General features: G+C 40.4%; 1 protein-coding gene across 3 annotated transcripts in view; it reads right to left on the reverse strand.

Annotated features, from left to right (window-relative positions):
* DOK6 (docking protein 6) overlaps positions 1 to 22,200 on the reverse strand; it is a 799,313-nt gene that overhangs the window by 213,666 nt on the left and 563,447 nt on the right. For all 3 annotated transcript variants that reach the window (XM_063923391.1, XM_063923390.1, XM_063923392.1), the window contains exon 6: positions 17,586 to 17,724. In XM_063923391.1, the coding sequence (XP_063779461.1) occupies positions 17,586 to 17,724 (139 nt within the window). The remainder of the gene's footprint in view (positions 1 to 17,585; positions 17,725 to 22,200) is intronic.

The raw sequence follows: 22,200 nt of genomic DNA on the forward strand, positions 1-22,200 counted from the left end.
ACACACCCCACCCAAATCTAACTCTCTCTGCACATGTTATATCTGCCCCCCCCCCCTGCAGTGCACATGGTTTTGCCCATTCGCTAACAAATTTGCTACTGCTATCAGATCTGAAATAGGCCCTTTGGGTTTAATTCTGACATGATCGCTGCTGTGCATTTTCGCACAGCAGGCGATCAGGTTTGAACCTGAGGCGCTGCAGTGCGTTGGCGCATTCCAGAGATGTGATCGGCATCTCAGCCCAGAGATCACCTCTGCCTGATTGACAGGCAGAGGCGTTCGCTGGGTGGGAGGGGGCGTGCCGGCAGTGTTGGGCCACCATTTTGGGGGCATGGTCCAGGCAATTCAGGTGTGACCGAACCGTTTGGGGGCAGGCCACGGCGGCTGCGTGATATCACACACAGCCGCTGCGACCCAGACAGCAACGGGTACTGGTAGGGAGCTACTCTTCAGGTACAAAAGCATCGCTGCCATGTGATGCTTTTGTACCTGTGTGGGGGGAACAGAGCCAGCATGCGGAGCAGACTAGACCTGTGCTGGGCGTCTCCCCCCCGCATGTCTGTGAATGTGATCGTAGATGTGCCAAATTTAGCACATCTACAATCAAGTCTGAATTATCCCCTTTGTCTCATGCGCAGTTTAAGAAAATTGATCCACTGCATGCAACATTGACACTGCATCCATCTCGGGCCCACTGTCCAGCTTTTGATATTCTTTGGTTTTAAAGGGTATCCCTGGAAATCCTCCTCCTTATATGTTTTCTGTAACATATCATCAGGATATCCTTTTACTCTAAATAACGACTGTAATAGAATATCAGCTTGCTTGGTAAAATTAATATTGTACTGTAGAACAATTTCTTCATAAACTCATTGACTGGACCCTAGGTATAATTTTTTTTAGTCTATAATTGTTATTTTATAATGTCGAAACCCATCAAAATAAATTGGCAGTTAGGTAATAGTGACTATACAACCACACTGAGAGGACGATATATATGAAGTTAAAATTTGTCAATTGAGTACACTAGTATAGACAAATTTAACAATAAACAATGAATGTGCACCCCAATCCAAATAAAAAAAACAATCATGTTTCTGGGCAGACTTGATTCTGTCATGTTACAATTTCTGTTGGCTGTGATCTTCATTTATACATTTTGTCAAATCCCCACAGAGCGGGGAAAGGAAAGAGAAACCAGTTTAGCTAGGGTGCACTCAACCATAACTGAGTTAAAATATTATCTTTACTATAAGTACATATACCCTAAACAATAATATTCAATGAAGGCCTAAATGCCTGTTTGATATGTTTTTAATCCAAGTCAGTATTATTATTATATTGTAACAGTGCTTGATTTGATATTAATGCCAATTAGATTAGTATCGAGCGGAGCTGTTGCAATAAATCACATTAGGAGATAGTTACATAATTAGTCACTAGCTCATGAACTGTTGCTAAGAGTTGTAATGATAGTATACAGATATAGCAACAGTAATTCACTGCCACCAGAGCCGGATTAACAATGGGGCGGCTGGAGCTGCAGCTCCAGGCCTCCCCATGAAAATAGGCCCATCGGATACAGGCAGAGTTGACAGGAAAAAAAATGTTCCTATCACAAGCTGCCAGTGGCCATCCTCCCAGGCCCCATGCAAACACTGCTGGCTGTCACCTCCCCTCCCTACTAAGAATCCACCCAGGAGAATGCAGGTGCCTGCATGTCAGCTCCGCCTCCCCTCCCCCTGCCGGAGCTTACAGTGCAGCTGCGGGCATCCTGCGGCCACCCCAACACCCGGAGCTTAAATTGCAGCCTGACCACCCCCGTCCGGAGATTAAGTGAGCCCGGACCCCCTCACCCCTACCAGAGGTTACAGGAAGCCGCGGTGAATAATGCCTGATCCCCCCTCCTCCAACCTCGGCGCTTACAGGTGCAGCTCGGACTCCTTTACCCCACTGGATATTACAGGAAGCCGCAGTCAGTAATGGCTGATTTCCCCCACATCCCCGGAGCTTACAGTGCAGCCCGGACCCCTTCACCCCCACCGGAGGTTATAGTGTGCCATGGGCATTAAAGCCCGATCCCCTCCCCCGTCCCGCTGTCGGAGATTGTCCCCCCCTTCCTCACCTGAGGATACACTACAGAGCCACCAGAGAATTACACTTAAAGCCACAGCCAGTAATGCCAGACAATAGACACACCAAAGAGTAACAACAGGGAGCATTGGCATCTTTTCTGGGAGTGTGTCACCCTGCAGACTAGTGTCAGCCTAGGTAGTGCCAGTCAGAGCACTGCCGCCTCCGCACCCACCCCGAGCGCAGCAATCCCAGTAGTCATTTTTATTTTTAAATCAGTACTGCTGTGCGCCGGGCTCAGGGCCTGGCAATTACTTCTGGGGAAGGAGGCAGGGTGCTGAGCCGCCCTCAATCTGTAAATGGAGCCGCTTCTTGGAAAGAACCTGGAAGCATATCTGCAGTAGCAAAAGTGCTGAGTGGCTGACGGACGGGTCGTGCTTGGACAGAGCAACACAGTCCCATTGACGGTGAGCCCCGCTCTCCCCTACTATCCGTCCGTCCATCCGTCTATGCCCCCCACCTGCTGTCCGTTCGTCTATACCCTGCCCCCGTCCATTTATTAATTTGCAGTATGCACCCATATGGTGTTCTGTCCATCTATGCCCCCCATCTGTCTATGGCCGACCCCCATCGATGTATGCCTGGTCCTTCTTTTCCCCCATATTCTGTCTGTCAATGCCCCCCATGTCTGTCAGACCTTCTATCCTTTTATACCCCATATGGTGTTCTGTCTGTCTGTGCCCCATCCGTCTATCCATCTCTGCCCCCATGTGGTGCTCTGTCCATCCATCTATACCCCCACGTCTATCCACCTGTCCGTCTATGACCCATATGATGCTCTGTCCAATCATCTACGCCCCTGTTTATCTGTCTATGCCCACCCCTTGTCAGTCTATCCATCTATACCCCCATATTGTGCTCTGTACGTCTATACGACCCTGTCCGTCTGTCAGTCTATGTCCCCATATGGTGCTCTGTCTGTCCATGACCCCCCATTCGTCTGTTCGTCTAACCCCCCCTCCCTTCATCCTGTGCTGTAGTCAGGTAGTGTCTCCTGCTTGCTCCTCCTCCTCTCTCTTTTACCCCCTTTCCCTAACATTCTCTTGCTCATCTCTTTCTCTCTCTCTCCTTGACAGTCTCTCTCTCTCTGACACTGTCTATTTCTCTCTTCCCCTGGCACTGTCTTTCTCTGATACTGTCTCTCTCTCTCCCTGGCACTGTCACTCACTCTCCCCCTCCTTGACACTCTTTCTCCCTTCCTGACACTGTCTCTTTCTCCCCCCCCCTCTCTCTAACTGCCACTTTATCTATCTCTCTTTCCACCTGACACTGTCTTTCTCTTTCCCTGACACTCTCTCTCTGACACTGTCACCTTCTCTCTCCCATTCTCTCTCTCCCTGACAATGTCTCTCTCTCTTCCTGGCACTGTCTTGCTCTCTCCCTGACACCCTTTCTCTCCCTATTTCTCTCTCTGAAACTAACTCTCTTTCATCCCCCCCTGACACTCTCTATCTCACTCAATCCCACTCACACCCTCCATCTCTCTCTCTCTTGCTCCTCCCCCCTTTCTCTCTCTGACACCATCTCTTTGTCTCCCCCTCTCATCCCTTTCTCTCTTTCTACCTGACACCCTCTCTATCACTCAGAGGCGGAACTACCGCCAGTGCAAACAGTGCGTTGCACTGGGGCCCGCCACTGTCCAGGGGCCCAAAGCATGTAATGAGTCAAACTGACTCATTACATGCCGCTGTGTGCTGTGGGAAACCGCTGCCACAGCACACAGCCGCTCGGACAGAGAGGAGAGGAGCACAGCGGTACGGGGGAGAAGGAGGAGGAGGGAGGTGGAGGAGGGAGCCGCAGCAGCGCTGTGTTATTGGTGGAGGCGCTGCTGCTGCTGTCCCTCTGCTTCACTATAGGCTGTTCTCGGAAGACAGCCCGGGAATCGTGATCTGCCAGAAGCTGCACCGAGGAGCCTGAGCCAGCGGAGAGGGTAAGTATAATTCTTTCTTTCTTTCTTTCTTTCTTTCTTTCTTTCTTTCTTTCTTTCTTTCTTTCTGTCTTTCTTTCTTTCCATGTGCAAAAAGGGGGACTGCATGCCGCAATGTGTAAAAAGGGGTAATCTGCCTGCCGCAATGTGTAAAAAGGGGGAATCTGCCTGCCGCAATGTGTAAAAAGGGGGAATCTGCCTTCCGTAATGTGTAAAAAGGGGGAATCTGCCTGCCGTAATGTGTAAAAAGGGGGAATCTGCCTGCCGTAATGTGTAAAAAGGGGGAATCTGCCTGACGTGATGTGTAAAAAGGGGGAATCTTTGCCACAATGTGTAAAAAGGGGGAATCTGCCTGACGTGATGTGTAAAAAGGGGGAATCTGCCTGACGTGATGTTTAAAAAGGGGGAATCTGTCTGCCGTAATGTGTAACAAGGGCACGCTGTCTGCCGTAATGTGTAAAAAGGGGACGCTGTCTGCCGTTATGTGTAAAAAGGGCACGCTGTCTGCCGTTATGTGTAAAAAGTGTACGCTGTCTGCCGCTATGTTTAACAAGGGCACGCTGTCTGCCGTTATGTGTAAAAAGTGTACGCTGTCTGCCGCTATGTATAACAAGGGCATCCTGTCTGCCGTTTTGTGTAAAAAGGGGACGCTGTCTGCCGTTGTGTTAAAAGGGGATGCTGTCTACCGCTATGTGTAACAAGGGCACGCTGTCTGCCGTTATGTGTAAAAAGGGGACGCTGTCTGCCGTTATGTGTAAAAAGGGCATGCTGTCTGCCATTATGTGTAAAAAGGGGGATGCTGTCTGCCATAATGTGTAAATAGGGGACGCTGTCTGCTGTAATTTGTAAAAAGAGGAATCTGTCCGCTGTAAGGTGTAAAAGGGTCTCTACCTGGTGTAGTGGTGCTACTGTGTGGCATAATTTGAATAATGGAGACTACTGTGCACCATTTTATGAATTGGTATTATTTTGTGGCCACACCCCTTCCCCACGAAGCCACGCCACTATGTTTTGCATGCAGGGGTGGGGCTCCGATGCCGTTCCTTGCACACAGTGCTAAATGTCTAGTTACGGCACTGTTGCTAGGTATCCATTTCTCTAGCCCTGAGCAGGTCCCCCTCACCAGATCCTCTCCAGGGGTGAGGGGGTGGACTGTCTTGGATGGGATGGGAGGGGGGCCCAAAGCATTTTGTCGCACCTGGGCCCACCGCTCGCTAGTTCCGCCACTGCTATCACTCCTCTCTCTACTCTCATTCCCTAATTTTTCATGAAACCCTCTCCTTCTTCCTCCTCTCTCTCTTTCTCCCCTTGATGCCATCTTTGTCTCTCACTCCCTCCTGCCCCCCTAAGGGGCACTATAGTGGCAAGTCGCACACACTTAATATTCCAATGAGCGGAGTTCCAGGCTCATACAATATTGATTTCAGATAATAAGAAATAAGCAGCCAGCAAGATTCAATGCAAAATAGAAAGGAATCTACCCTTTGGCGGCACACAATAGGCCCTTCAGAAATTTCAGCTCCAGGCCCATGTGGACCTTAATCTGGCACTGACTGCCACTGCTTATTAGGGCTGTGACTGTGGTGAAGTATTCCTTTAGATACTAGGTAACAGAATGAGTTCATGAGCTAGTGACTAACTATGTATATCCTAATGTGATTTATTGCAACAGCTCAGCTCGATATGAATCTGTTTGGCATTTATATCAAATCAAGCACTGGTACAGTGCTGTATATACATTAACATCTGTTTGGTTCATGTACTCGTAAAATTAGATACAAGAAGAATTAAGGGAATAACACATTTGCTTTGTTTTTAAATATTTATTCACTTTATACTTATTCTTTTCACATTTATTTTTCTTTTTGATTTTAATACTTTGCTCGACAATCAATAAAGGACACTAGCCTCAATATAATAATAATAGTGACTTGGATTAAAAAGATACAGTATCAAACAGACATTTAGGCCTTCACTGAATATTATTGTTTAGGGTATATGTACTTGTAGTAAAGATAATATTTTAACTCAGTTAGGGTTGAGTGCACCCTAGCTAAACTGGTTTCTCTTTCCTTTCCCCGCTCTGTGGGGATTTGACAAAATACTGTAACCTAAACCAGTTGGTAGCACCATTTGAACCATCTGTCCATCCATAGTTCCATCTGTCTGTGGACACGTGTGTACATCCCACTGCGTATCAGTAAGGTTGGGGTCGAGAATACACATATAAAAGGTACCCCTACTTGTGTACATACATTACTAGTTTCTTTTTCTCAGTGCGGGTTACTCTCCAGGAAGGGTAAAAAGTTTTTGCTTTTCCTAGTATTGGAACTTCTTGCTTCATTTATAATTACCACAAGGTGGAATAGACTTCGTAGCTGGAAGTCCACTGCTGTCATCATCATGGTCTTAAGCATTTGCACCAGGCTCGTCCTTTGTGTAAAAGTTCTTACATACAGTAGATCAGATGGATCTCTGTATATGCATACTGTAGCTCAGAATAGGATGCCACCCAGTAACAGAAATCCAGCTAATATGTGAAGTGAACGAGAGGCATATATCTCAGAATAACTCATAAGTACTTTAAGATGTATATGCAGCCACAACGTATGTGCAGACTACATGGAATCAGGACCATGCCATTCATGCTAGATCATATTATTAATGTGTATATGAAACCAGTGTGTATCTCTCTCTTGGATTTAATCCTTCTCCATGTTTAGCCATCTATATTCAACCCAGTGAGCCAGGATACAAGACAAGGTAAGACCCTATCCCCATTTCTCTTAATTATGTCTATGGAGTTAGTTACTTTCCAATACAGATTTTGGGGTATTATTACTGGATGTAACACAAGTTCTAAAGTGTCTCTACTAACCCAATGCATGTTCTTACTAAATATGGTTCAGTTACTACATTATTATACATGATGTGGTGGTCACATTCCTGATTTAAATGCTCGTAGTCTGAGGAGATGATTGCCTTTGCAGTACATAACTTCTCTACCTGCACCATAAATTCTTACCAAATTCTACATACCAGTTATGAAACACAAGTGTTGACAGAAGACATTTTTGGGAGGCACCTGAGACAATAGGATAAATACATTTACACACCTTTTTTGCCCAACATTATGAAATACTGCCCATCTTTCCACGCACTCTACTCATCTGTTATCACTGCATAGTAATCACTACCCAAATGGCTATAAGATTAAGGTGGTTTATGTCTAATGATACATAAGTGTCTAGTCTTGGAGCTTAGTTTTTTTTTAGTTCAAATGGATAACTGACAGTTTTAGTTGGGGCCCGTTAGCCTGTTGAAGCATAGAAGGAGAGTATTGTAAAAGTTTATAGAAGGGAGGGTCTGGCTCACTTCTTTCTTATTTCCTTCAGTATTACATGTCTACTCTTCCTTATTGTGTTTTTGTTTAATATGTGTGGTGATTGGTGTCTTGTGCATCTTACTTCACTTTAATTTGGTTTTAGCAAGGCTAAACTTTGCAGGAAAGCATTACTCAATGACCAATAGTGGTAAATGTTGAGCACCTTTCCTTTCACAGAGTGACCTGTCACTGCCAAAAGTGGGTAACCTGGGCTCCTTCATTGAGGTTTAGTCTAGGTAGTGCTATGCTACTAGAAAGGGGAGTATAAGCCTACTCAGCTCAATTTGCACTGGGGGTGTTCTGTCACCCCACATTGTTGGTGAAGTACATCTTGAGCAGAGCTGAATTTCACAATTCTTTCTTAGGCCATATTTATTATCAAAATATTTATTATCAAAGTTAAGCAAAGCTTATATATCAAATTTAATCCAAGCTCTGCCTTTATTTAAATTCAAATAATTGTGGCTGGTGTCATTATTTCTAGTTATTGTTTTTATTAAAATTTTATATCTAGTTAGAAAATCCTGACATCTTCAGACTATAAAGAGCTTAAGGTAGCTGAAGGGTGTATACGTCCAATGCTACATACATGTCTAGTCTTGAAGCTAATAGGTGGGTTCTTAGTTGTTGTAGTTCAAATGATCGGCAATTATTGTTGCAGCCAGTTAGTCTATCATAGCATATAAGGGGATGGTCTTAGGAATTCATAGAAAAGGTTCAGGTAAACTTTTTTTTTCCAGGATTAATCTGCCAACCCTTCCCTATTGTGTTTTTGTTGCATGGTATAGTGATTGGTGTCATGTCCAATTTACTTCACTTTAACGCAGTATTGGCATCTTGACTGTACTTCACTTTAACTCACAAAGTGAACTTACTCTGCTGAAAGAGGGACCTGGGCTTCTCATTTAAGGTTGGGCCTGATTTGTGCTATGCTAATAGGGAGTAGAGTGTAAGCCTTCTAAGATCAGTGTGCAACCCCAATTGTTTATGCAGTACATCTTGGCTACAGCTGAATTTCACAATGCTTTTTTAAGCCTCCTTTATTCCTTATATATAAAATTTAATAAAAGCTGTGACCTTATTTAAATCCCAACAATTGTGCCCAGTGTCATAATTTCTAGTTATTAGTTTATTAGTTATAATAACTAGTGGTTAACTCCTAAAGGTTCTCAGACTATTTACAGTTTATGTATCTCAATCATGTCACTTAAGACAAATATCCATTTATGCCCGAAAACTGCTACTACCTAAACTATGCTTTCTCCTTTTTTGTTATTCCAATGGAATGCATTGTCTCAACCACAGTTCTGCTTCAGGAATATCGGTCACTATTAGTATGATATAGGATTTTGTTACTTTTAGTTAATCTTAGAAACCAGACTAAGGGGATAATACAATGTCACAAGAGTTACTGCTGACTTTCACTATTCACTCCCAAGGTAAATGCCTGGGACTATGCAATTAGCATGCAGTAAGCCTGCGGTAAACCCTGATGATGCACTTAATGCTAATTTCTGTTAGCATCCCCCTGGCTTACCACAGGCAGTAATTGAATAGCTCTGAGCTCTTCACCCAGTAGCTAAAAGCCTGTGGTAAGTCCTGTGGCTAATTAAATTGCCCCAATAAAGAACATTTTTATATCTATGTTTTGACAGTAACTTATAAAGGTCTCTGAAGATGGAATATTGCAACCTCATACAGTATAGCTTCATTGAATCATCATTTTAAGGTGACTTGTCAACTCTACATTACACCCTAGCAGTATTTATTGCTTTCACTTACCAACTTAATTGGCACACAAAGTTTTACCTATTATACATACAGCAAAGTATGAGCAATTTATCATAAGAACTGTGCAATATTTGAAATCAATGCAGTTTAGCTCTTTGATTTAAAGTAACAGAAAAAGGAGATAAAGGAATGTGTGTAGAGGAGGATGAGATGAAAGAATGTCAGGACTGGAATATTATATATATCAAAGCCCTTTAGTGACTGGTGACCTCTATAATAAAATTTTTGTCCCCTACCTAAAATCTATATATATAAATGCAAAATCACTCACTCACTCACTCACTCACTCACTCACTCACTCATATCTAATTCTCTTACTTCCCGATATGTTAGGAAGCTGAAATCTAACATAGGTATTCAGCAGGTGGAAAATAGGAAAAATATGTAATTACAATTAAAAAAAAAACTTCCCTAAGGGGATGAAATGGGTGTTGACATAAAGATATCATTACCGATTTGTGGCTTGCATTGTGGGAACGATATCGCACAAACGGACAATCAGATTAAAACTTGGATTGCACCTCCAGTGTGTAGAATTTTATAAACTAAAAAGATGCAAAAGCCCTCACTCACTCACTCACTCACTCACTCACTCACTCACTCAATGACTCATCACTAATTCTCTTACTTCCCAATATGTTAGGAAGATTAAATGTAACATAGGCATTCTGCAGGTGGCAAATAGTAAAACTACGTAATTAGAATTTTAATAAACCTCCCCTACAGGGATGAAAAGGGGGTTGACATAATGATGTCACAACCAATGTGTGACTTGCATTGCGTGAACAATAACACACAAACGGACAATCAGATCAAATGTTGGATTGGACTTCCAATGTGTAGAATTTAATAAACTACAAAAATGGTCCTGTCACTTTTTACCGTATCTGCTACGGGTGCTCCTCGGGTAACGCCAAGAAACATGGATTAGTATTTACTTACATTAGGACATCTCAAATGTACAGCCTCAAATTTTTAACACTCATTTATATTTACAACCGTGAAAAAAAGAAACTCCTGTGTGAAGAACAGGTAGAACACCTAGTATACCAGAAAAATGTAATAATTATTAGCATTCATTTAGAGTGCTAAAATGTTCCATTGTACAAAGAAAAAATATCAATTATTTCAATAATACAAAACATACTTAGTATTTAATTCCAGTAAGGATTATCACTAATCCAATTGGAATATGTTTAATAAATAACAGGTCACTCATGAATAATCAGATGATGATCCATGGCTAAATCTCTCCAATTAATTAACATCATGATGCAAAGTGTGAAATCATTTTAAAGACAGTTACAGACTTTTGTTTTATTTGCAGATCCAGAGTTTGCTGGGCATATTTAATTTGCTGCACGCAATAGAAAGTGTGTTCGCTAATGACATTACTCAGACACAACTCTTTGCATAAAAAACGACTATACAGTACTTTACTTAAAGTATAAGAACTACAGTACTACATCATGTTTCCTTGGTGCATATGTATATATATATATATATATATATATATAAACAAAAGAGTATATCTTTATCTATCTATCTATCTATCTATCTTTCTATATATATATATATATATATATATATACAGATGGGTCCATGTTTATCTTGGCCTTTAATAGGATTACCTGAGACTGGGCAGTCGGATTTAATCCCCCGCTGTAATGACTTAATCCCCTGCTGCTTTATTCTCTGTATTGTATTGCAGCTGAGAACAATAGATGAAGGGTTTATGTCAATAAACCATTGTGTGCCTAGGTGCAGCAAAGAAGCCAAGATAACCGTGGATCTATCTGTATATATATATATATATATATATTATATATACATAACTTCAGATTAGTTTATTTGTAAAAAGAAAATGTCTGACAGATTATATGAGTTTAATAACAGACTTTGTAAACCAAATCTAGTCATAGCTGTGTATGGATTTATATGAACAGCTAATTTAATAGTGCTTTCTATAACATTTTACAGAGGTTAGATACAATCTGCAATCTAGTCACGTACTGTAATGTGTCTGTTTATGGTGTCGTAATCAAACTATTGATGTACAGTATAATTTTCCTTTTTTAAATGAGTGTTAACAAAGCACGTACAGATCCATGCTAACATTCAGGTTACAGCTTAATTAAAGCTAAGGGATGCAAATAGTTTTCCACTATGTGCACTTTATTAGATAAGACAATTGGCTCGTATTTTAGTTTTAATGAATGACATTAAGATTTCTATATATACACAATCAATTAATTAAATGATTAGATGATATGTTAAATAGATTCATTGTTATGTGTTGATAAAAGTACAGATTACACAGCTCTGTACAGTGCATAGCTGTTCATGTAGCAGTGGAGTTTACAATATACCTTCTCTAGCATAGTCACATAGAACAATTTTACTAGAAGCCAATTAGACTACTTAGGGTCATATTTATGAAGAGCAGAGGATGTGCAATTCAAGCCTCCATTGATTTACAGTAGTGATCTGATACAGTATATACTAGAGATGAGCGGGTCCGGATTTCTGAGAACAGGACCCACCAGAACTTTGGGATCTGAGTCCGGCACAGGGTTTTCCACCTTATTCGGATCCCAAAATGTCATCATCCCGCTGTTGGATTCTCGTGGGTTTTGGATTCTATAAAGGTCCCTGATGATCAACACAATTTTCACTCCGGCTGCGGAGAGTGTACTGAATGGATGGGTCTGTCTCAGTACTGTGTTGTCTGACTGGTGTGGGGCTGGTGTATCTGAAAGGGATCCTCTGTCTGCTGTATCAGTCCAGTGGTGCTCTGTCTGCTGTATCTGAAAGGGGTGCCCTGCCCCTCCAACTGTACCTTTTTGGCAGGTACAGTACCTTTTTTATGGTCTGTCCCTGACAAAAAGGGCTTTGTACAGATTTTTGACTCTCCAAATTAACATTGAAAGTATAGGAAAGGGGACATTGCCACGCCCCTTCTACCCATGGCCATGCCCCCTTTCCTAATTTGTACAAGTTTTCATGTGTACAATGTTGGAGGGTATGCTCTGTCCATACATCCATGGGGCTCTGCCCCAGTGTTAATAAAATTAACCAATTATAACATCCAGGGGCAGGTGTATCCCATCAGTGTCAGTCCAGGGGTGCTCTGTTTGCTGTAACTGAAAGGGGTGTTCTGTCCATGCATCCAGGCAGATCTGCCCCAGTGTTAATTAAATTAACCCAGTAACATCCAGGGGCTGGTGTGTCCTATCAGTATCAGTCCAGGGGTGCTTTGTTTGCTCTATCTGAAATGAGTAATTTGTCTGCTGTTTCCGAAAGGGATGATCTGTCCATCCATCCAGGTGCTCCGCACCAGTGTAAAATGAAAATAATAAAAGCTAAAAACAAAAAGCTTGATTATACCAGTGAAACGCGTTGAGCTTATTCCACATATCTGGACTTCACTCTCCAAACCTGCCTGCAAGGTTTCCGTCATCCCTCGGCACATTTTGGAATTCTCTCCCATCACTGGATATATTCATCGAACCGGTCTGATCCACTTCTATAGCTATAAATGGACTATCCTAATGCTGATGCTCATCACCTTGTGGATCTGGTAATTATTTACCTTACAGTGAATGCACATGGGGAGGCTGTCCTAGCCTTTAGGAACGGACATTGCCAATATAGGAGAGTGCTAAATTTATTCAATCAACTAGTCCAGATGAGACATTTTAATTCACATCGCCACCTAGTGGCAATAGGAATTCCTTTTCTTTTAAATTGTCTATATGAGATTTGTTAATAAATTGTTATTTCTTTTACATAAAGCAAACCATCTTTTTAGTAATTTGTTCAGCCAGCGCTGGTATACATTCTTCTTTTTACAGAATCAAAATAGATGATTACAGCCAAATATAAAGTGTGCACTTTAATGATATACAGAAAAAAGTATCAGAAACCATGGAAACAGACCAAATGATATGGGGCAAAGGAACAAAGTGCAGAAGAGGGGGGAAAATGGCATACCTAGGGTGCCTAGATCTTGAACCATTACAGCCCTTAAGGCCATGGCTGATGATTTAATCTCAAGTTAAAAGCATCAGATAGAGCTAAATTACTCATGTTTCTCTACACCAAGATGAAGATCCTCCATTTCAATATACAACTCTATCCTAGAAAACCATTGCTTTAGAGGATGGGGCCTATTTTTTAATAGTTACCTATCCGTAGTCCCCTGCCAGTGGCAGCAGTGCTGCAGAAATCACCAGGAGAGTGGCACAGGACCCATTTTCCAGGTGTTTTGCATATGCACAGTAGGAAAATCACCAGAAAAATGTCCACCACACCATTTGCCCAGAGACCTGCACATGCGCATTAGACTCTTTGGCAGGTCTAGGATCTCTTATTGACCCTAGTGCCCAGTGTCTCTACACTCAGCCTAGAGAGGAGGGGGCCCAGATGGAAACTGCAGAGGCCCCTCCTCTCTTAATACACCACTGATGGCAATATAATGGAAAAAAAACATAGTAAAAAAGGGATCTAGGAGTCACTACTTCAGATGACTTGACAACAAGTAAGCAATGTAACAAAGCATTGAGGAAGGCAAGTCAGATGGTTGGTTGCATAGGGAGAGGAATCAGTAGCAGAATGAAACAAGTAATAATGTCACTGTATAGGTCATTTGTATGGCCTCATGTAGAATACTGTGTTCAGTGCTGGAGGCTATATCTTCGGAAGTATATAAATACATTAAGACTGTACAAAGCAGGGCAACTAAAATGCTGCATTGTTTACACCATAAAACTTACCATGAAAGACTAAAATATCATAATATGTATAGTCTGGGATATAAATGGTTTTAACAAGGTACAGGAGGCATACATTTTTCAATGGAAAATAAGTATTAAAACACAAGGACACATACTGATATTGGAAGGAGGTGGGTTTAAAGGAAACTTGAGGAAAAATTACTAGATAGGTCGAATAGCCTCCCATCAGAGTTGGCAGAGGCTTTACACAGGCTTGAGATAGGCATTCTGTAATAATATCCTTACAAAGAACTAAGGATCAAATACATTTGAGGTTACAAAAAGGTGCAGAATAGATGAGCCAATTGATTCTAATTCTATGTTCTTATGTTTCTATTGTTTATCTAAAAAGCTGGTAGCACCAGTTATTTTTCAGACAAGTACAGAGGTGGTGTCCAACATTAGGATGAGCCTGGCATAGCTGAAAAAACAATATTATTTTGCCTGCAATGCAGTGGTTGTGATAGCCACTGTCTACATTCCAAGAGATACAGTATATTGTTTGTCCTAATTATTTGGAATTTTGGGAGGTATGTCCCACTCATTACTGCTCTGCACAATACATCTGGCCACAATGAGTTTTGGATAAACAAAGGGTTAGGGAGCAGCTTAGCTTTCAGATGCCCCAGACACAATCTACACCAAAAAATTGTAGTGTTGAGAGGTATTAAAAAAAATATGAATTCATCATTACAGTTTTCCAAAAAGAAAAACTGGTAACATCCAAGGTAAATTGGTGCAAATGGGAGCAATATATTTGTGACACCTGCAGCAATGTATTTTAGACCAAATTAATTGCATTGATTGTGCTGTCATTGTTAAAATATGAAGGATTTATATCGTGCATATATATTTCTGTTTGCAGTTGCCATAACTTTTATTAAAATCATGAAAGAAGTGTTCATTATATTGACAGAGTAGAATTGAAAAAGATGTGATGTGGGATAATGTTCCCACTACTGAAAATGTAAAAATATTAAAAATCACCAAGGGGATATGGGGCCATATAAAAAGATGAGGCTTAATGGTGAAATACTATGTATTGTTGGCAGAGGAGAAATGAGAAATTAAGGATATGTGCATTAAATATTATTTTGTTCAAATTAAGTATAAGAGCAAGTATTCTTATATTGTCTTTGTTACTGTGGATGATATTACAATTTGACGCCACAATGAAAACTATTAAACTTTTTTCACTGTGAAATCCCTTATCACCAAAGGAAGGAACGTTTTTACAACTTTTAAAACAAATCTGAATTCTTTCACAACCTTTAAATCATAACTCTACCAAGACTTCACATAACTGCAGAAATCTCAATTTCCACCTTTCTGTAACTACTTCTATCCCCAATATCTACAGTTTGATGTATTTATCTGGCAGTCACACATTTTATTGAAGTCTAGAAACAACCCTTGATTAAGTGGCTATGGCTACTCTTTGTGCTCCATGTCAACCACAATACACTCTCTTCTTCTCTTTCCACTCTGCAAGTCCACTTGACCCTTCCTCTGACAAATTAGTTGACTCTAAGTATCTGTCAACTAGATGAAATAACTTGCCCCAGATCTGTCCCTCTCACACACTTTCATTATTTGCGCCCATGTCAAATTACTTGACTTGAATCAACTACAGTCTTTCTATGGAATACCATCCCTGATGCTACAACACTTTACACTTGCTTACAAACCTATAAACTAATCTCTTTGGGCAAGCTTAACACATTTCGTAGACATCTTCTACAAATTATTATACCCAATTACCCATTACCACCAAACTGCACTACAACACAATTCAAATACTATACGTTTACATTTCTTCTGCTTCTTTAGTGTAAAATGCTCTTAACCCTAACTTACAGTATGTGCCCCTCATTGCATATTAGTGCTACCAGATAGCAATGGTAAAAAGTACTTAGTGGGGCTAAGTAATCTGATTAGGTGTCAGAGGGTTTTACAATCTAGAACCAGAATAATGTAAGCACCAGTGCCTTATTATGGTGCTTGATCTTTACTCTAGCTATCCTGGATTTAGGGATTTGCTGTTTGACCTTCTGGAATATCACATTTGTCTTCGTCTGACATTCACTCCAGCCCTTATTTCCATGGATTTTTTCCTGACCATGTCCCTGGACTATCCCTTGATTACCTGCCAACCTGTGTGACAAACATTTACCTTTGTCTCGGATTCTCTCTGACGTTTAATCCTTTATCTGCAAGCAATTGGGCTCAAACACTAAATTTACAGCACTGTAGTCTTTTAACTATAATTCACATGACATATCAAATGTATGGACCCAGCTCTGTAAGGCAGCAATGCTAACATTAGGGATAAAATATTATTAACTTGTTCACTTTTTTCAAGCCAAAGAAAAAAAACATTTGTTTTGTTTTGTGTGGTATTCATCTAAAGGCAATGAAATTAACATGTCCTTCTTTCATTAGGACCGTTTAATGTCCTTTATAACTTGAAAATGTTAAAATTCAAATTACTTTAGTAAAAGGCAATGATAGTGAAACCCTGTTTGGGTTATATCTATAACTTGTCATAGTGATCTAAATATATAGATGGATGGATGCAGGGAGAAGGGCTTCCAGTTACCAGTTGTCAGTGCTTAAACTTGTAACTGTCTCATGTATTATTTCCCAGAACTAACTTTCCAAGCAATCTATCTTATATAAATTCAAATCATGTTCCTTTCCTGGGAAGCCTTATACCAGTTTCTAAGACAAAAAGGGTTGAAAAACTGTGAGACCCCATACCCATACTTGAAGGTTTATTTACTAAGCCAGTGGTTCCCAAACTTTTTGAATCACAGCGCTCTAGAGCACAGGTTCTCAAACTCGGTCCTCAGGACCCCACACAGTGCATATTTTGCAGGTAACCCAGCAGGTGCACAGGTGTATTACTTGTTCACTGACACATTTTAAAAGGTCCACAGGTGGAGCTAATTATTTCACTTGTGGTTCTGTGAGGAGACCTGCAAAACATGCACTGTGTGGGGTCCTGAGGACCGAATTTGAGAACCTATGCTCAAGAGTAACATAATTTTTTTCATGGCACCCCTAAGCCAAAAGTTTTTCTTATTGAGAAATTAGAAAGAAATATTAAATTAACTTAATTGTGTTTATATGTCAACCTTAAGCTCAGTTATGTGTAGAGGGACAGGATTTGCTTCTGTTTGTCCACATATTTTCGATTTGAAGCCAAAAGCACTGGTTTTGCTTATTACATTGACCATAAATAATTTCAATTGGTCCTGGACCACCAACCCAGGGCAACCCTGCAAGTGTCCTGAGGCTCCCCAGGGTGCCACGTCACACAGTTTGAAAACCACTGTACTAATCGTTGGATTCTTAAAACAAACCGATTGAGTTTATGCACAAAATGTAAAAGGGCAATGCTATTATTAGAAAAACATGTTTTTACAACCTGAAGCTTAGTAAATAAACCCCATAGTTTCTTTTATAATAAATCAATATCTCAAAAACTAATTAACTAGTAATCAGTAATACATAAATATGGAACATGACAATTCATATTTGAACAACTAATTTCAATAATAAATATACTTACTCTTGCTTTCTTCTCCAGTTCTAACATTAGCCTTTCATGCTGTTCAGCTATTGCCAGTGTAGCGGAATGGACTTTCTGATAAATCATTTCTCCTTCTCTTGTCTGAAATGTAAACAGCCCCTCGCCTGTGTCACACATTCTAAATAAAAAATAAAAAAACACATTGAGAAATGAGTAAAATGTAGCCACCTATCCTACTTCCGCAAATAATGTCAAGGAACAAGGCTTTGAATATATAAATGTAAAATCATGTAAATATTTTTTTCAATAATTTATTTTATTGTTTTTTGCAAAATATAAAAGTGATAACAAATGGCAACAGTAAATGACAAAAACACGCAAAGCAATAAAACAGGTATATGTGAAATACTGTAAGAAAGAGATATCACTTATACAAAACATCAATAATGAGGAAAGGAAAACGAAATCTCCGATTGTAAAATACTTCATCCCTAACAGTAAGAAAGCGGCATATGTAGTTATGGGTGGGGTAGACATTGGACCATGTGGCCCTACAGAAACTGGAAAATATGTGAGAGAATGGTTTAAAGAAAAAGAAAGTAAATAAATGTAATAGAGGCACGGGGGTTATGAAAAAGGGGCAAGGGACCAAAGGTGAAGAAAAGACTGGGAAGGATATGGTTATAACTTAAGCAAACTAAACTGCGTGTCGGAGGGGGATTTTGATTGTAAAACTAACTAATACAGTATGTTATGCCCTTTTCAGTATGCATCGCATCTGAGATGCAATCACACACTGACAATTTTTGGGCGCATTCTGTATGTGTGCAGCCTGGGAGATGTGTTCGGATCTCAGTGATATGAATGCCTCTGCCTAATTGACAGACAGAGTAGTTCACCAGGTGGTAGAGGGTGGTGACACTGCATTGCGGGGGTGGGCTTCCAAAACACGGGCGGGTCTGGGCAATTTTCGAAGCAGTCGCGAGATGTCACATGCAACTGCTGCAGCAGGTAAGATGGCTGCCCTGTACCTGCCTTCACAGCTAGGCTACGCAGGCAGGGGGTCATCCCTTAATTTGCGGGGACAACAATGTGATCGCAATTGAATTGCGATCACATCGCTGATGGTCATTTGCATGCTGGGAGGCCTTGCCCTGTGCTGGGTGGCCTCCAGCATGTGATTGCAAGCAGTTGCAGTTTGGCTAATTTAGCAAACTGCAACTGATCCTGAATGAGGGCCATAAACACTCAGGGCCAGTAGGAGTCACGTTGTCATAAGAGTAGCATGGGGATTAAATAAAATTAAATTTGCCCACTGTGTTTTATTCCTCTTAAATCTTGCCTCAATATGCCATGCAGTATGAGTTGTCTGGTCCAGGGCATCCCTGTTAGAATTAGATGTTGACTAGGATGCCCCAGAGGATTAATTTGATATGCAACACTTGTATATTGCCTGTGACTGAGTCTGTATATGGAGCACAATGTATTGGAAAAAAGTTGCTGCTGCTACACTGACTCAGTCGCACACGGATATACAAGTGTTGCATATTTTTAAAAAAACAGCACAATGTATGCTAGTCCTGGCCCTCAGGTTTGTTTTTTTCAGTTTTCAGTTTTGCCAAAACCACACTCAAGTGGTTTGGCACATATTTGGTTTTGGATTTCTTGAAAATTGATAAAAGAGGTACAGTATTTGGACTTATTTTTCTCCTACAGTATTATTAATATCAATAACATGCATTTCTAGTCATTTCCAGTCAATTTTTACCACTTTCTCCTGTGTGTAATGGCACCTGAAATCACCAGGGACAGATTTGCTAGCAATCCAAAACCGAAGATTCTGGTTTTAAATCTGAGTTCTGAACAAAGGGAAGCTCCCAATCATGGCTCACTTTGAATAAGATACCATAAAGGGATCCAAGCCGGGACTCAGTTCAACTCAGATCCCCCAAATTTAGATGAGTTCAGTATCTCTAGTACTCACCAGATCCTATTCAAAATTCTTGATAAACAGGAGCATCAGATCTTTTCCAGTTATGACCAAATTGATACTTGGCAGCATAAGAGATATGAAAAACTAACTTGTTGGTTTGCTTTGCTATCTGGGGTACTGCAGCACAAAAAAGCAGATTGACAGGTGGCAGAGGTGAGTTGAGGGAAATCACAGAGGTGATACGTGACTAACCCATGTTCTAATATGGAGTAATTTTTGGGCAGTTCTACCAAATGTGGAAGAGCATACCAGTGTGTCTGTAGTGTCCCAACACAGGTCAGACCTGCATGGGTAGATCTGGTGGAAGCTCTCAGGGACTAAGTCCCATCTGGTGAGCACTTTATAAGATTTCTAACTAATAGCCAAAGGCCAATTCATGGGCAGTTGGAGATGTAGCCTCCAAGGTCAGTATACAGTAGAATTATTTAAGTTTAAAATATTGTCTTGATCATTGGGCCTGAATATACAAATTCTTCTGAATGGTGAGGGGATATGAGGGGTGGGTAAAAGTCAATATACAGTATGCAAAGTGTTGAATTCTTGTGTATTGATAAAGTGAGTGGTGAGTACAATTCCACTCCTTAATATCAGCAAAATACTGCTGGGTGAATTTTTCTACTATATTTTGGAAATGGGTTAAGCCTGAGGCAATCCAAGCCAATGCCATGTGGGTTGATTGACTGAGAATAAACATGGGTTGGTTTCATAAATGAGTCTGAGAGGAATGGTATTAAGAGATAACTAGATTTTGATTTAGATTGTCCCAACTGGAAAGCATAAGTGCAACAGTGGGGACCAAAAGGACATACTCAAGTCAATGTTTGCTTAAAGGCCAGGGAAGATGAGACATCAAATCCTTCCCTATCAAATCCGCCAGGTTTACCCACCATTTATCAAGAAGCAGAGAGTACCAAACTGCCAATTGGCTTTAGTGGCAGATAATATAATACTAATGGAGCATAGTTAGCCCCAAATCCCCTCCCGATGGTCTTTTAGACTAAATTTCCCTATGTTTGTAAGGTTTTTTTTATTGTTCTATACATTATTATAATATGAGGATTGAAGAAAGTTGAGTGTAGGATAGGTCACTGTGATTGAGAATATGGTAAATGAAAATACTACAAAAGTTTAGGTATGACACTTTCTTAGAACATAACAGACACTACAGACATGTATATTGAAGAATTTTTTCCTTCAACCAAAACAACACTTGTTCACTTTTAAAACCTTTAAACACATTAAAAAAACACAATAGTGCAGATGGTAGTAGCTTATTAATTAGCTGTGGATAGTAATTATGCAGACTCCTACCAGAAAAGATGGTCTGCATAGGTAGACAGTTAAGCATTTATGTGGAGCGGACACAGCCAGTCATGCGTTCTTCTCTATTTCACCATATTCCTCCATATTTTAAAGGATAAAGTATAAATAATGGACTCTCACCAATGGTATTTGTCTACACAGCAAAGTAGACAAATATAGCACGTGTAAATAAATCAAGCAGGCATCCCTGGTTTGATAGATGATAAATACACCAGGTTCAAGTCCTTAGGAGAATGTGGGGACCATCTTGGACTTGAACCTGATGTATTTATCATCTATCAAACCAGGGAAACCTGCTTGATTTATTTACACGTGCTATATTTGTCTACTTTGCTGTGTAGACAAATACCATTGGTGAGAGTCCATTATTTACCCACTATTTTGTTCTTTTAATTGTTTTTAGTGTTATTAAAAAATTGTATTATGCTATGTGGAGTTTTCTGTTTATCCTTTCAAATATGGAGGAATATGATGAAATAGAGAAGAATGCTTGACTCACTGTATCTGCTCCACATAGATGCTTAACTGTCTACCTATGTAGACCATCTTTTCTGGTAGGAGTATGCATAATTACTCTCCACGGATAATTAATAAGCTACTACCATCTGCACTGTTGTGTTTTTTAATGTGTTTAAAGGTTTTAAAAGTGAACAAGTGTTATTTTGTTTGAAGGAAAAAATTATTCAATATACAGTACACCTATGTAGCGCCTGTATACACAGTGAAAATATATTTTTCTATTTATGTATGTATAGGTGTGTAGGTGACACATAATCACTGGTTGTGGGCAGCTTCAATTTCATCTCAAGCGCATAGTTTGATACCAATCATTTTCTTTTTTACTTCCTCAGAACAACCTACCCAGGAGATGAAGAGCTTTCCCTAATGTATCAATCTTGATCAATTGACTTAAACAAGGGATATAATTGGCCTTATAAAGTTAGTCATACTGTATGTTTTAGTTAAATTAACCACCAGCTATTGCAAAGAGTCCTTTCTCCATGTAAAGTTGAAATTTAGTTTCTATGAAATACTCCATGAGGTGGGAAGGTAAGATCTCATATTTATTGTGGCCCATCCTATAACCTGATTCCATATTCAGACAGTTCTCAAGAGTTTGACAAGGAAAGTGAGAGGATGACATCATCAAATATTGAAAGTTTGTATTGTGATCAACCTACTGTGTTGGCATACTGTAGATGTCCAGTTTAGAGATGTCTAGGCAAGACATTTGATTATGAAAGCAAATATGAGGTGTCAGAGGGGTCAGTCCTGCCTGGTGCTATTGGTGACACAAAAAAGTCAGAGAGAATGCCTCTGGCAAGCACCGCAGTAAAA

Source organism: Pseudophryne corroboree, chromosome 5 (assembly GCF_028390025.1).
Source record: "Pseudophryne corroboree isolate aPseCor3 chromosome 5, aPseCor3.hap2, whole genome shotgun sequence".
In the NCBI taxonomy this organism is placed as follows: Eukaryota; Metazoa; Chordata; class Amphibia; order Anura; family Myobatrachidae; genus Pseudophryne; species Pseudophryne corroboree.